General features: G+C 44.9%; 1 protein-coding gene across 2 annotated transcripts in view; it reads right to left on the bottom strand.

The window, feature by feature from the left end:
- The window catches only part of LOC143290579 (uncharacterized), a 137,509-nt gene that overhangs the window by 14,656 nt on the left and 107,786 nt on the right, over positions 1 to 15,067 (bottom strand). For both annotated transcript variants that reach the window (XM_076600151.1, XM_076600150.1), the window contains exons 4-6: positions 4,417 to 5,066; positions 3,227 to 3,332; positions 833 to 924 (exon numbers count right to left, since the gene is read on the bottom strand). In XM_076600151.1, coding sequence (XP_076456266.1) covers positions 833 to 924; positions 3,227 to 3,332; positions 4,417 to 5,066 — 848 coding nt within the window. The remainder of the gene's footprint in view (positions 1 to 832; positions 925 to 3,226; positions 3,333 to 4,416; positions 5,067 to 15,067) is intronic.

Consider the following 15,067-nt stretch of genomic DNA (forward strand, 5'->3'; position numbering starts at 1 on the left):
ATACACATTATTTCACATGGTATCCACTCCTCTGGCCCTGGGTGCTGGCCACAAAGCAATACAAACACACGTTATTTCACATTATTTCCAACAGGACACCTATTGGAGCTGTGTAACAGTTCTGAATTCAAACTGTTTCAAACTCTTTGTGCTTTCCTGGCTTTGTTTAAAGTCACAATTGTGTGCAGATTTTGAACAAAAATTATGGATACTTTCATCATCTCACTTGAAGATAGCATAAGACGGGAGAAAGTTTAACTCACTCAGTACGGCCAGTCCTCTCTTCTCCTCTACACAGACCCCTCGGATGTCCAGTGGGTGTCTCAATAACCCAACCTTTAGCTTCCGTCGTCAGAATTGTGGTATTCTTTGTCAACATTCACATCTTCAGTATAAGAGCCTTCCGCTTGCAATATTTTGATGATGGTAATTGGGGTGAAACGCTGTTAACGTCGTCTCTTTCGCCGTTCGTATGGAAAGAGTTAATATTTTGTCCCCAACTAACTCATTATGTTACTGATCAGGCTGGAAACTTCATTTCATAACTTCCATAAGTTGTTTCTTGGCGGTTGTGTTTTTTTTTTGTTTTTTTTTTTATTATTATTTTTTTTTTACTAATCCATACAAATGGGCCATCTGTGGGCAAAGTCAGAGGAATGAACTTTCAGTACAGAGTGAGTTAAAATTCAACATTAAAAGAGCCAATTCACTCATGGATGGTGTCTTGTGTGTGTATATAATATGTGCGCATGTTTGTGTGTGTGCGTGCATGCGCTCGTGCATGTGGTGAATTTGTACTTGTGTAAACATGCATGTTAAGTGAGCAGCATACCATGTGCTGAGAACAGAGTTCTCTAAACTGCTGGAACTTTTGACTGATCAGTAGGTTTGACTTGCCGATGGCTGCTCGTATCCTGCCGTTAACTGCAACATAATAAACAAATCCCATTTTATATAAGCAGTCTGTTACATGATGTCATGCACACACACACACATGTATACACATGCAGACAAACTGTGCTCAAAGTGGAACACCAACAAAATTCAGAGCATAATCATCCCGGTTACTTCTGTAAAGTGAAAGGTTTCAGATCTGAATGCTGCGCAAGGGAAGAATCACCAACCAGGGACGTGAATAGTGAAAGTAAAGGTGACACTGAAATGCTGACTGCAGCCACATCTACTGCCCATCTAACATGTTTCTTGCCGATCTTGAAAAGGAAGCCCAACATTATTGGCAACACTTTCTGGATTGGATTCGGTCTTGAAGTCTGATATCTTCTGATTTATTACAAATAGTTTTAATCCACACAGGTGAAAGGTGTCACATTCTGATTTGTTTCTTTTTGCATTCTTGGGCTACAGCTCCACAATTCATTTATATCAAAGAGAGGGATTTTACTTACTTATCAAAAACAAAAAGCCTTCATTCTCCAATCAATGCAAGCATTTGTATTTTCAGAAGGCTTAATTAAAAAAAAAAATCTATGACTTTTCTGTGGCTACAACCATAATTCCATGACTTTCCAGTCTTGGAAAAAATACCTTTTCAAATTCCATGACTTTCCAAGATTTCCATGACCTGCAAAAAATATGGATCCTAGCAGAAAAACTTCCACCCTTAACTTGACCAAACACTGATTCTGGGATCAGACCCTGGAGCCAGTTGCATTGCTTGGTTCTAACTTTTTGACAGTGACACGTGACTAAATGCCTACGTTGACCGAACTATGCCACTGATCAGTTCCATACGACACACAGTTAGTAGCGGGTTACGACCATACTAGGCTCCTCTGTCCGAGCAATGCAACTGGCTCCAGGACCTCAGACTGAAAATCCAACGCTCTGACCACTCAGCTGATGTGTCCCTCCAGAAGTACTTGTCCCCTGTAACTTTTTACTTGCCAGACCTAATATCCACTGGCAGAATATACTGATCGAATAACTACCGAAACAAAAACTGTATCTTGAACAGGTCTGTTCCTTTCACTTTTAGCTGGAAAAATTTGTTAGATAAATTTTCAGTTGTGGTCTTGAGGACAAGTACTGAAGTAGATAATAAAGATCTATAGTATAAGAATAACCAGGATACTAAGAAAAAACACAAGTGATTCCTTTTGGGGTTTTTTTCTTTGGGCATAAAACTTCAACCAGTAGTCAGTACAAACTACATTTTGGATTAACACTTCAACCAGTAGTCAGTACAAACTACATTTTGGATTAACACTTCAACCAGTAGTCAGTACAAACTACATTTTGGATTAACACTTCAACCAGTAGTCAGTACAAACTCCATTTTGGATTAACACTTCAACCAGTAGTCAGTACAAACTACATTTTGGATTAACACTTCAACCAGTAGTCAGTACAAACTACATTTTGGATTAACACTTCAACCAGTAGTCAGTACAAACTACATTTTGGATTAACACTTCAACCAGTAGTCAGTACAAACTACATTTTGGATTAACACTTCAACCAGTAGTCAGTACAAACTCCATTTTGGATTAACACTTCAACCAGTAGTCAGTACAAACTACATTTTGGATTAAAAAGTCAACCAGTAGTCAGTACAAACTACATTTTGGATTAACACTTCAACCAGTAGTCAGTACAAACTACATTTTGGATTAAAAAGTCAACCAGTAGTCAATACAAACTACATTTTGGATTAACACTTCAACCAGTAGTCAGTACAAACTACATTTTGGATTAAAAAGTCAACCAGTAGTCAGTACAAACTACATTTTGGATTAAAAAGTCAACCAGTAGTCAGTACAAACTCCATTTTGGATTAACACTTCAACCAGTAGTCAGTACAAACTACATTTTGGATTAAAAAGTCAACCAGTAGTCAGTACAAACTCCATTTTGGATTAACACTTCAACCAGTAGTCAGTACAAACTACATTTTGGATTAACACTTCAACCAGTAGTCAGTACAAACTACATTTTGGATTAAAAAGTCAACCAGTAGTCAGTACAAACTCCATTTTGGATTAACACTTCAACCAGTAGTCAGTACAAACTACATTTTGGATTCTCCCATGCTCAGTGGCCATGGAGATTAACACACATCTGAAAAACCCAAAAAATCCCCCCTCCCACCAACCCCAGAAAAAATCCAAACAAACAAAAACATAGAGACCTAACCTACTTCCATGTGCTTTCACACAATATACACACAACACATGCCACCTGTTCCTTCAATTCTTCCAAAGCTTACCTTCCTCAGGTAAGTCCTGTGACCTCATCAGTCCTTCTGCCCTTTTGGCCTGCTGGTTGAGTCGCTCCTCCTCTGAGGCCATGATGCCCAGAAAGTACTCCCCGTCCTGAAAAGGGGGAGGTTCTATTAGTTTGACACTCCCTCTTGGACTGATTACACAGTCAAACTGACTCAGACTGGGTCTATCGGTGTGCACCAGTTCCACAAGGTAAGTGCTAACACCAAACAGCACAGCTTTCACCCCCCGACTCATCCACACCAGACTAAACAAAACATTTTCAGCCCTCAATACCAACACTTTGGTTCAAAATCCATAAAAAGAGTCTATAATATATACATACATATATATATATATATATATATATATATATATATATATATATATATATATATATATATATATATAAAAACAAAAAAAAGAGTCTATATTGTTATGGAATCATTTTGAAATATGCACTGTTTAGAGTGCCAAGCAGACTTTTGCTGTATTTTTACAAATCAATAATCACTTTTCTTGATGACAAACTATACAGTATAGCTATTGCAATTTTAATCATTATTTTAAAAAAAAAAACCAACAACAAACAAACAAAAAAAACAACAACAAAAAACCACAAAAGCGCTGACAACTTTTTCCAAATGACATACCACCACATTTTTTTTTTTTAAACAAAACCCAGTGTTCAAGTCAAGATGGTCTACAGTTCAAAACAAAATCTGTCTTTTTCTTGGTCTTCATCTATGATCATCACTGACACAAAACAGACTTTCCACGACTCATCATTAATCAAATTCAAACCAACACCTGAGATCTGAACAATGACGTAATACACCTGAACGAAACACACAGACCAGAGGACCACCACACTACACACCACCCACCACCACACTACACACCACCACCACCACACCACACACCACCATACTACACACCACCACCACCACACCACACACCACCACCACCACACCACACACCACCACACTACACACCACCACCACCACACCACACACCACCATACTACACACCATCACCACACACTACACACCACCACCACACCACCACACTACACACCACCACCACACCACACACCACCACCACACTACACACCACCACCACACTACACACCACCACCACCACACCACACCACCACCACCACACCACACACCACCAGCAGGGGAGGAAGCCTCACCTGGACACAGTCCCCAGTGGGGTAGATGCCGGGCCTCTGAGCAGCAGTGGCGGTAGCGGCGGCGTGACCGTTGAGGGCGGGTGAGGGCAAGAGACGAGACTGGCCGTTGCTGAGGCCTGTGGCCATGGCCATGATGGGCGCCGAGCTGATGGGGCTGCTGCCCACAGACCGGCCCCCCTGCTCCCTCCTGGCCGTGTCCTCGGGGCTCCTCACCGAGGGCATGCTGGGGTCCGGGGAGCTGAGGTCGGAGCGCAGAGACGAGGTGCTGGAGAAGGGGGAGCGCGTGGGGATGCTCTTGTAGGAAGAGTAGCGGCTGTACTTCCCATATCCACTGACCGCGCAGCTCAGCTTCAGGTACGAGGGCTTGCGGCTGGGGTCGGGTGGGGAGAGGGGGGACAGGGGTGAGGCATTCTCCTTGTCACCCAACACCACCGGCGTGGACGTCTCGATCAGTTCCTGCCCCAGCAACACTGCATCCTTCGGCCGACGCAGAGGGGTGGTGCTGGTGGTGCTGGTGTCGGTGGAGGAGGGGGGTTCCGGAGGTAGCTGGCTGTCGGTGGAGCTGAGCAGGGACTGGTTGAGGACCGCTTTCTTGGACAGGTTGGAGCCCGCTGACTGGCTGGTGCCGCTGAGCAGTGAGGGCTGACTAGCTGTAACACACAGAAAACAACATCCTGCGTCACCCAACTGTCTGCACCCACACTTCAACAAGAAACACAATGCACAAATCAACACATGTATAAAATCCACAACCGACTGGGTGAAAAACACAGCAAACTACATCTCAGTATCACCATGAACTTCACACAGATAAGGACTGCATGTCCTACACATCCATCCCTCATGAGTGTGGCGCTGATGTTCACCCTGTGGAAGGGCTGTACCCCATGGCAGAGGTGGGGTCAACACAGGTGTACACAATACACAGGAAGCACTCAAGACACTTCACAGCCAGTACAGAGCTCTCTCTGTTCCCCTCTCCACCCAGGACAAGAGGTAAGACATTATACACAGGGAGAGAGAAGTGATGACACACCAAGTACATTATACACAGGGAGAGAGAAGTGATGACACACCAAGTACACCTATCATATGTCACATCTAGGAAGGAATGAGAATGGATCTTAACACACACACACAAAGTCTATTTTAACACACACACACAATGTCTATTTTCAACTGCGACAACTAAGGAGGTACACAGTGCCAGCCAACACACCATTAAACGCGTGGCACACCCAAACCCACTATTAATTTACATGCACCTCTGACAGAGAGCTGGCTGCAGGGCTGGTCCTCAGTCTCTCTGTCTTGCTCCAGCACAGAGAATGGAAAGACAGACAGTCTCAAATCTATATAAATCTACATATTACATGTCAGCAGTACATCAGTCAGAAGAAGTGGGCTCCACCCTGTAGCAGCTCTGGCAGAAAGAGGGAGGAGGAGGAGGACGGAAGGGGGCCCAGACAGGCACAGTCAGCAAGACCTGTCTGACAGAGAGGGGAACAAAGGATCCCCCCCACCCCCAACACGCACACCCAATGCTCCAGCCACACCCACAATGCACCCCACACCACCACCCCACACCCTTCTCTTTCTCACGACAGCCCCTACCCTACCCCCTGTGTCCCTCCACCCACCCAACCCATCCATCCCTGTCATTGAAGGCTGGTTTTTTATTTCAATGCCGGAGGGGTGGGGAGGGGAGGGGTGTGGCAGGGTGGGGTGGGGGTGGTGGGGCCAGTCTGATGATGACAAGAGGAGGAGACAGCAGCCAGCCAACACAGGCCTTTGTCAGCACATTATATGGGGGGTGTTTTTTGGGGGGTAGGCCCTGCACTACATGTGTGCACCTCTCTCTCTCACCCCTTGTTGGTCAACCAGTGTGAACACACACACACACACACACAGCAGATTTCATTATGAACACAATCTGACCAAAAGAAACTGCTGTTTGTTTCACTTCCTGGCTCTTCTGTGCTGAATTTTTCAGCTGGTCTTTTGGTTTTCTAACATTCCTGTCTACGTCTTCACTACAGATTATTCCATGTCAGCTTAAAAAAAATCACTTTTCATACTCCTACAAATGCTTTATTGTTTTTTGTCACTAGTGTAATATATCTGTACATCTATATATATATCTTCATACAAAAATCAATCTGTTGGACCGCTCAGTGGTTGTTGTTTTGTTTTTGTTTTTTTTCTGAATTAGCTTGCAGTGGAAATAAAATGCAAAATGCAGTCAAATCCCATTTCTGAGATGTATGATCATGAGTCTCCCACTCCCAGCTGTTTCAGCCACACCTATCTTCACATAGTTCTCAGTATTCCTCATCCATAGTATCCATATCAAATCCAATCCATCTGTACAAGAAGCTGACACATGGCAGGATAAGGAAGCAGGGAGTGTTTGCTACAAGCAGTACAAAGTTGATCCCCCTCTCATCTTGAGAGACCTGTACACACAGTGACAGCACTGTCAGATAAGGAAGCAGGGAGTGTTTGCTACAAGCAGTACAAAGTTGATCCCCCTCTCATCTTGAGAGACCTGTACACACAGTGACAGCACTGTCAGATAAGGAAGCAGGGAGTGTTTGCTACAAGCAGTACAAAGCTGACCCCCTCTCATCTTGAGAGACCTGTACACACAGTGACAGCACTGTCAGTCTGAAAGCTGCAGTGGCTGTGGTGACATCAGGTCCTTCAGGACAGGTCTTCATTCACTGTGCCATACACTGCAACAGTCCATGTAATGGTGTGTGTGTGTGTGTGTGTGTGTGTGTGTGTGTGTGTGTGTGTGTGTGTGTGTGTGTGTGTGTCTTTGTGCACAGGGATGTGGTTGTATTTGTTGCTGTATAAAAATGTACTTCCACTATAGCAATATGTAATTATCTGTGTGTGCTGTACATACATGATAGATGTGAACATACACCAAGTGCATAGTTTGCATGATGACTGGAAGTAAGTTAATGCACAGATTTAATCAAAGCTCTCTTTTGTCACAGTACTAGTAACGCTGGAACCAGACCAAAGAAATATCCAACACTGAAGGCCTACGAAACTGCACTTTGACATGCACTAAAAGACAGGGGGTGGCGCTTGAAACCACAAAGTTTAAGGCAGCAACACCCTCTCCAAAGGGGAGGGCAGCTCAAAATTCCACACACAGAAATCTGAAGAGTAATGAAAAAAACAATGCAGCACCACACGAAGTGATACTAAAACAGGCACAGGGGCCAGTGTCCATCCATCAATTACCTGCACCCCCCCCCCCCCCCCCCCCCACCATTGTGGCCAGGAGGCCAGTCACACATTACAGCTCCTGCTATCAGCAGTGTTATCATGCCAGGTGCTGCAAGCTAGTGACTGACCTGCTTTGTGCTGTGGGGTGATGCCCTGGAGGTAATGCCTCCTCCCCCTAAAAATCTCTGCCCAGGGGTCCAGAGAATCTGACTCTGAACGCACTGGTTTGAATCCCATCGTTGCCTGTACATTTTCTCCCCCTTCACTAGACCTTGAGCGGTGAACTGGACGCTAGTCATTCGGATGAGACGATAAACCGAGGTCCTGTGTGTGGCATGCACTTCGCTCACATAAAAGAACCCACGGCAAGAAAAGGGTTGTCCCTGGCAAAATTCTGTAGAAAAATCCACTCCAGTAGGAAAACAAAACTGCAGGCTAGAAAAAAAAAAAAAAAATCACGCAGAGAAATCTGCTGTGACCAGAAAGAGTAATACAACACACAGTGTGGAGGGTGTGCTGTGCACAACGACAAGACCCACAGTCTTCCCACAGAACACCAGTGTAACTAGCAGGACATGCAGGCAGGCCGACAAGTTCTGGCTCCACTAACAACACCTAGAGTCCTTCCCACAGAACACCAGTGTAACTAGCAGGACATGCAGGCAGGCCGACAAGTTCTGGCTCCACTGACAACACCTAGAGTCCTTCCCACAGAACACCAGTGTAACTAGCAGGGCATGCAGGCAGGCAGACAAGTTCTGGCTCCACTGACAACACCTAGAGTCCTTCCCACAGAACACCAGTGTAACTAGCAGGACATGCAGGCAGGCCGACAAGTTCTGGCTCCACTGACAACAACACCTAGAGTCCTTCCCACAGAACACCAGTGTAACTAGCAGGGCATGCAGGCAGGCCAACAAGTTCTGGCTCCACTAACAACACCTAGAGTCCTTCCCACAGAACACCAGTGTAACTAGCGGGGCATGCAGGCAGGCCAACAAGTTCTGGCTCCACTAACAACACCTAGAGTCCTTCCTACAGAACACCAGTGTAGCTAGCAGGGCATGCAGGCAGGCCAAGTTCTGGCTCCAGTGAAGCGAGACAGCCTGCAGGGACCTATCATGGCTGCCTGCCAACCAATCAACCAACCAACCAGCCAGCTGTGCACAACTCACCACTCCCAACCCCCCCCAACGCTCAGCTAGCTGGCTAGCTTCTTCAATCATCAATCAAACTTCCAACCCGCCCATCTTCTTCAACATTGAAATTTCTCCATTTAGTTTTTATCATCTCAAGTTTCATTTCATGCAGGGCGCTGTACCTATGCCAAGGAAACTGAATTTGCTGGCATCGACAAACTCTTTGCCAAGTTTATCACAGTTTTTCAAGCTGTATAACATTTTAAATATGTCTGCCAGGTTGGTGAGGCTGTGTTTATGAGACGCATGCCAAATTTCAAACATCAAACATTTTTGACTCACTTGTGTAAACAAAGTGAGTCTATGTTTTAACCCGGTGTTTGTGTGTGTGTGTGTGTCTGTGTGTCCATGGTAAACTTTAACATTGTCATTTTCTCTGCAAATACTTTGTCAGGTGACACCAAATTTGGCATAAAATAGGAAAAATTCAGTTCTTTCCAGTCATCTTGTTAAAACAATAATGCACCTCTGGGATGGGCACCAAAAAAAAGAAGAAAAAAAGCCAAATTATATGCAAAGCGAATTTACTGTTATATTTTTTTATTTCTCTAAACTTGGCACTTTGATCTGATATTCTGACACAACAACAAGAGCAGTCACTTTTATCATTTTTTTGTTCAAACAGGAACTTCTTTTGCTAAGCTTGGAAGTTTTATTTATTTTGCATGTCTTTGGTGCAGATAGTAAAAAAAAGGGAAATTAATCTGTAATTAATGCTAGGGGGCTTAATTTGCTTTAAACTGATCTTTCTCATCTTAAACATTACATTTGAAATTATACTCAATACATAAAAAGCTTGTTTTACTCTCAGTGTACAGGGCTTTCACTATGTTCATTCGCCCAAGTGGTCTTTTTCGGAAAATACTAAAATCAATACCCGAGTGGACTTTATAGATCTATTGGCTGAGCCCTGAAGGTCATGGGCAAAAATCAATTGCGTACACATATTTATACATATTCAAAGCGCGTGCTCATATTCTTCACCATTTTGTTTCAAGTTGTTGACCTGCCCGTTCAATCCTATATTCAATGGACAATACACGATAACATGTGATGGAAAGTTGGAGAAGGAGACTGTTAAATATTTATTCAGAGAAAGATTTGTGAATGCCTCATCACTTACTGGATTATGCCCCAAACTGCTATAAAAATATCCACAGAATCAGTCCGAATTCACAGTTAAAAATAATAAACCATGAGAGCTAATACCCTTGAATTGATGAAATGTAAAAATTTCCAGTCTTGACTTTTCTAAAAATGAAGTCCTTTTCACTTCATACGACGTTTAGAAGTACTTGTACTTGGCTCTACATGTTATTTGTTTAACAAAATACTCAATTTTCATATCAACTTTAAAACTATAAAACTAAAATGAACATAAAAGAGAAATTGAATCATCTATCTAGATCCAGAGAAAATGGCTAAATGTTGAGGTGTGTTTGGGGTGATAGCCACGTCTCCTTTACCACGGACTTAAAGAGAATTTATAATTGCCCTTAAGATTTTTTGAATGCCCAAGATACACCAGAATAATATGATTAAAACAGCATTCTCACTGTGAATACCGCAATAAAGAGGGTGTAAATAACTGTCACAACTTCCCGTTGCTTACATTTTATTTATTTATTTTTTTACAATCTGATATGTAAGTTAAATGTTGACACCCACATCAGGGGACCAGGATGACAATACAATCTTTTTATACATCAAAACAGGAAGCAAAATTCCACATTTCATGTTGGGCGTCTGTCTGAGTGATTCAAACACAATATTCTGACTGTAAGTGTAAGTAAGCTCAATGCTTAACCAGTTGAACCAGCCAAGCACCATTTAATATCACTACATTCCTTTGTTCAGATTTTGCATGTCACCCAATCAGTTACGGCTGCTGACACTATCAGTCTATGCTAAGTTCACTTCCAAGTTCACAGTCGTGGAGTGGGGGGCATTTTAGGAGAGACTGAAGGCAGTGGTGGAACAGTAAAAAAACAACAACAAAAACAACAACAACATAAACGTGACACACACACACACACACACACACATGATTGCACCAGTGCACATGAGAACCTGAAAACAGAAATGCTGATAGACTCAGAGAGAGAGAGGAGGAACAAGGTGCAGTCACTGTGCAGCTGAACGCCTTCCTGCCTAATGAGCCGTTGTCTCTGTCGCAAAGGCTGGCTGGCTGCACACCCAGCCCCTAATGTAGGTACCTCCCCCCCTTCCCACCACTACCCGCCTTCCTTTCTCCCCAAACAACTCCTACCCCCACCCCACCCCCCAACTCACACACAGCATTACAGGACAGGGTGTGGAGGGGTGTGCAGAGCATTAGCTACAACTACAAGCAGACCTGACACTATGGGGGGTGTGGGTGTGGGGTGGCGGTACTACAGACATGTTACGTAATTGAGCTGAAATGTACTTCTTTTTTTTTCTTCTTTTTTATTTTTTAAATTTTTTAATAGCCTAAACAGGGAGTGGCTGACATTGAATTAAAGTGGGCACACTTACTAAGTTACTTGGTAACCTCACTTTTCAAATCTTTTTCCAAGCCGTGTGTGTGTGGAGGGGACGGGGGTGGGGGGTGGGGGGAGACAGAATCCCGGACTTGAACAATGAGGAATGAGGTAGACGGTGGTGGTTAAAGAGAGAGAGAGGGAGGGGGAGAGAGAGAGAAAGGGAGGGGGAGAGAGGGAGAGGGAGAGAGGGGGGAGGGAGGGAGGGGAGGGGGGAGAGAGAGAGAGAGAGAGAGAGAGAGAGAGAGAGAGAATATGAGTGATCGCGCACGTGCGAAAGTACGCACATGAGCGTGCGTGCGTGCGTGCGTGCGTGCGTGTGTGTGTGTGTGCGCGTGCGTGCGTGTGTGTGTTTTAGCGCGTGCGTGCGAATGAGCGGAACGACGCGGCAAGACTGATGAGAAACACATCTCCAGGGCACACGTACGACACAAGAGGGTGAAGCTATGTCGGGGGGAGGGGGAGACGTGCCGACACATTCATGAATGCTACGTGCACGCGAGTGCTTTAGGTGAAAGGGGGGCGGGCTACACACACACACACACACACCGACACACACACACTGATACATATACTGTATACATAGCAGACATACACACAGCACAGGGCAGAGTGCAGGCTACATGTCAGTGATCCTGCCAACACAGACCCCTCCCCAAATCCCCCCCCCCCCCCCTCCCTCCCTGAACCCTGACCCTTCTCCCCTACTACTCCCCGCCCTCCCATTGTCTGCAACACTCTCAGTACAGGTACTTGTTGTGCCGTTGTTCACCCCCCGCCCGCCACACACACCCCTCCTCTTCTTACTCATCTTTCCTCAGTCCTTCACACTCTCCTCCTCCTCCTTCTCTCTCTCTCTCCCGCACACACACGCCATCTTAACTTTCTCACCACCGTTCAGCTTGCTTCATCACACGTGTTCACGATACCGTGCATCCATTGTGCCGGTCTGAAGCACTGAGATACATGTATGTTGTTATTGATACCTGTGGGTCAATGGTCTGTAGCGGTAACACAACCACCCTCCCTCATAATAATAATAATAATTTATAAATTCATAAAACACACCCCCATATCTTTGTCTGAAACCATCAGCCATGTCTCGTGTGGGGGATTCTTCTTCGTTCGTGGGCTGCAACTCCCACGTTCACTCGTACACTTGTACACACGTGGGTTATAACGTGCATGACCGTTTATTACCTGCCATGTAGGCAGCCATACTCCGTTTTCGGGGGTGAGGGGGGATTCAAATAGTGAAGTCTACAAAAGCATGATTACTGACACTGTGTTGAGGAATACAAAACCATAATCAGTTTACTGATTACTGACACTGTGTTGAATACAAAACCATAATCAGTTTACTGATTACTGACATTGTGTTGAGGAATACAAAACCATAATCAGAGAATTCATGCCCCCCCCCCTCTCTCTCTCTCTCTCTCTTCAGAGCTCTCTTTTTGTCTGTAAACAGTAAATACTGTGACACAGTGACTGGGGAAAACAGATTAAGTGCACATGCAAAGGTGGGCGGGGTGGGGGACACACACACAGAGAGAGAGAGAGAGAGAGAGAGAGAGAGAGAGAGAGTGTGTGTGTGTGTGTGTGTGTGCGCGTTTGTCAGACAGAGAGAGAGAGAGAGGAGGGGAAGTTCTATACGAAAAGCATGAGTGTACATTGAAGAAATGAGAGATATAGTTGAGATAATGGGGCGGGGTCGCTTTGTATCATGTTCAGTTCCACAGGGGGGGGGGGGGGGGGGAATGGAAGGAAGGTGGGAGAGAGGGAGGAAGGCGGAGAGACAGGGAGAGAGAGAGAGAGAGAGAGAGAGAGGGGGGGGGGGGGTGAGAATGGGCGGGAGCAGAAAGATATCTCCCTCTCTCTCTCATACATGCATAAAGGGGGTCGGGGTAGGGGTGGGGGATCAGAAAAAGTGTCTGACTGATGGATGAACAACAGATAAACACACGCCTTCCTTCCCACAACTCACCCCCATCATTTTCAAGTCACACACACACACACACACACACACACACACACACACACACACACACAGAGCAGCAGCAGCAGCAGCATGCTGACTCATCACGCCAAGGTAAAATAAATATTCACACCCCAGAAGCCCATGGCAACATCTTGTGAAAGAAAGTCCTGTGAACGACACTGACTACACTGTCTGTCACCTCCATAATTATGTCATACAGTCTGCATGTTACATGTACTTTACACTGTGTGTGTGTGTGTGTGTGTGTGTGTGTGTGTGTGTGTGTGTGTGTGTGTGTGTGCGCGCGCGCGCTCGCTCATGCGTGCCTACACGTGCTTCAGACAGAGAAAATATATGGGAGAGAGGTCTACACACTGCCACACCCCGCCCCACACCCCCGCTCCTTCACACATTCTTACACACTTACACATGTATATTAATACACACACACACGCGTGCACATACATGCATGTATACTCACAGAAACAATCAAACACACTGCATGTATACACACAAAAAGGATATATTGCAAAGACACACACACACACACACACACACACACTGCTATCCTTAGTCAAATTTGCGCACTTTACATTCACAGAAAAGAAGGACCCATGGAGCTGTAAGCAAGTCACCGTTGCCGAATAATTTGTCACCAAAATCCCAACTTTACAAAGCACGTGTGTGTGTGTGTGTGTGTGTGTGTGTGTGTGTGTGTGTGTGTGTGTGTGTGTGTGTATATGGAAGGGGGGTGGGGAGTTGACGATGATGGTGAAGATTAAAGAGAGAGAGAGAGAGAGAGAGAGAGAGAGAGAGAGAGAGAGACTCAGAGAGTCAGACTAAAAAAACAAACTCAAGAAGAAGAAAAAAAAGGATGTGTGACGAAACAAGGCTTGTGGCTGATATGATGAATCAGGCAAGTCTGTATACATGCTCTGTGCGTGCGCGCGCACGCGCGTGTGTGTATGCGTGCGCGCGAGAATGCGTACGTATGGGGTGTGGGGGGCTGGGGGGGGGGGGGGGGGGGGGTTGTTGAGCAGTGAGATTGGGTGAAGGGCGAAATGAGATTTCCATTGGCCTCCCGCATCTCCATCCGATGGAGCAAGTCAGTTGCTGGGTGGTGATGTGTGTGTGTGTGTGTGTGTGTGTGTGTGTGTGTGTGTGCGTGTGTGTGTGTGTGTGTGGAGGGGGGGTGTCATTTTCAGGCATTCATTCCCCCACAAAACACAGGTAATCTGAGGCATACAGCACTCTAGACAGCCAGCTCTTCTCTGTATGCTTTCCCCCCCTTCATTTTGTTTCATTTTGTTTGTTTAGGTGGTGGCTGTTATATATATATATATGTATATATATATATATATATATATACATATATATATACACACACACACACAGATACACACACACACACACATATATATATATATATATACATATAACACAAGTTATCTCTGCTGACGTAGTTCACAATGCCAAATTAGCTCTGTATGTACTAGCTTTTCTTTTCTTTTCTTTTTGTTTGACTTGTTTTCGATGGAATAAATAACACTGAATAAAATAAAAGCAGCAACAAATTCCCGGGCGCCTTGCATCAAACTCCAAACAGTATCCCCCCCCCACCCCCCAACCCGTACCCTTCACATGCAAAAATGATACATCAGTTTATGACCATGGCACACACACTACACAGACAGACAACTGGTGAA

This window comes from Babylonia areolata, chromosome 15, assembly GCF_041734735.1.
Source record: "Babylonia areolata isolate BAREFJ2019XMU chromosome 15, ASM4173473v1, whole genome shotgun sequence".
NCBI lineage: Eukaryota > Metazoa > Mollusca > Gastropoda > Neogastropoda > Buccinidae > Babylonia > Babylonia areolata.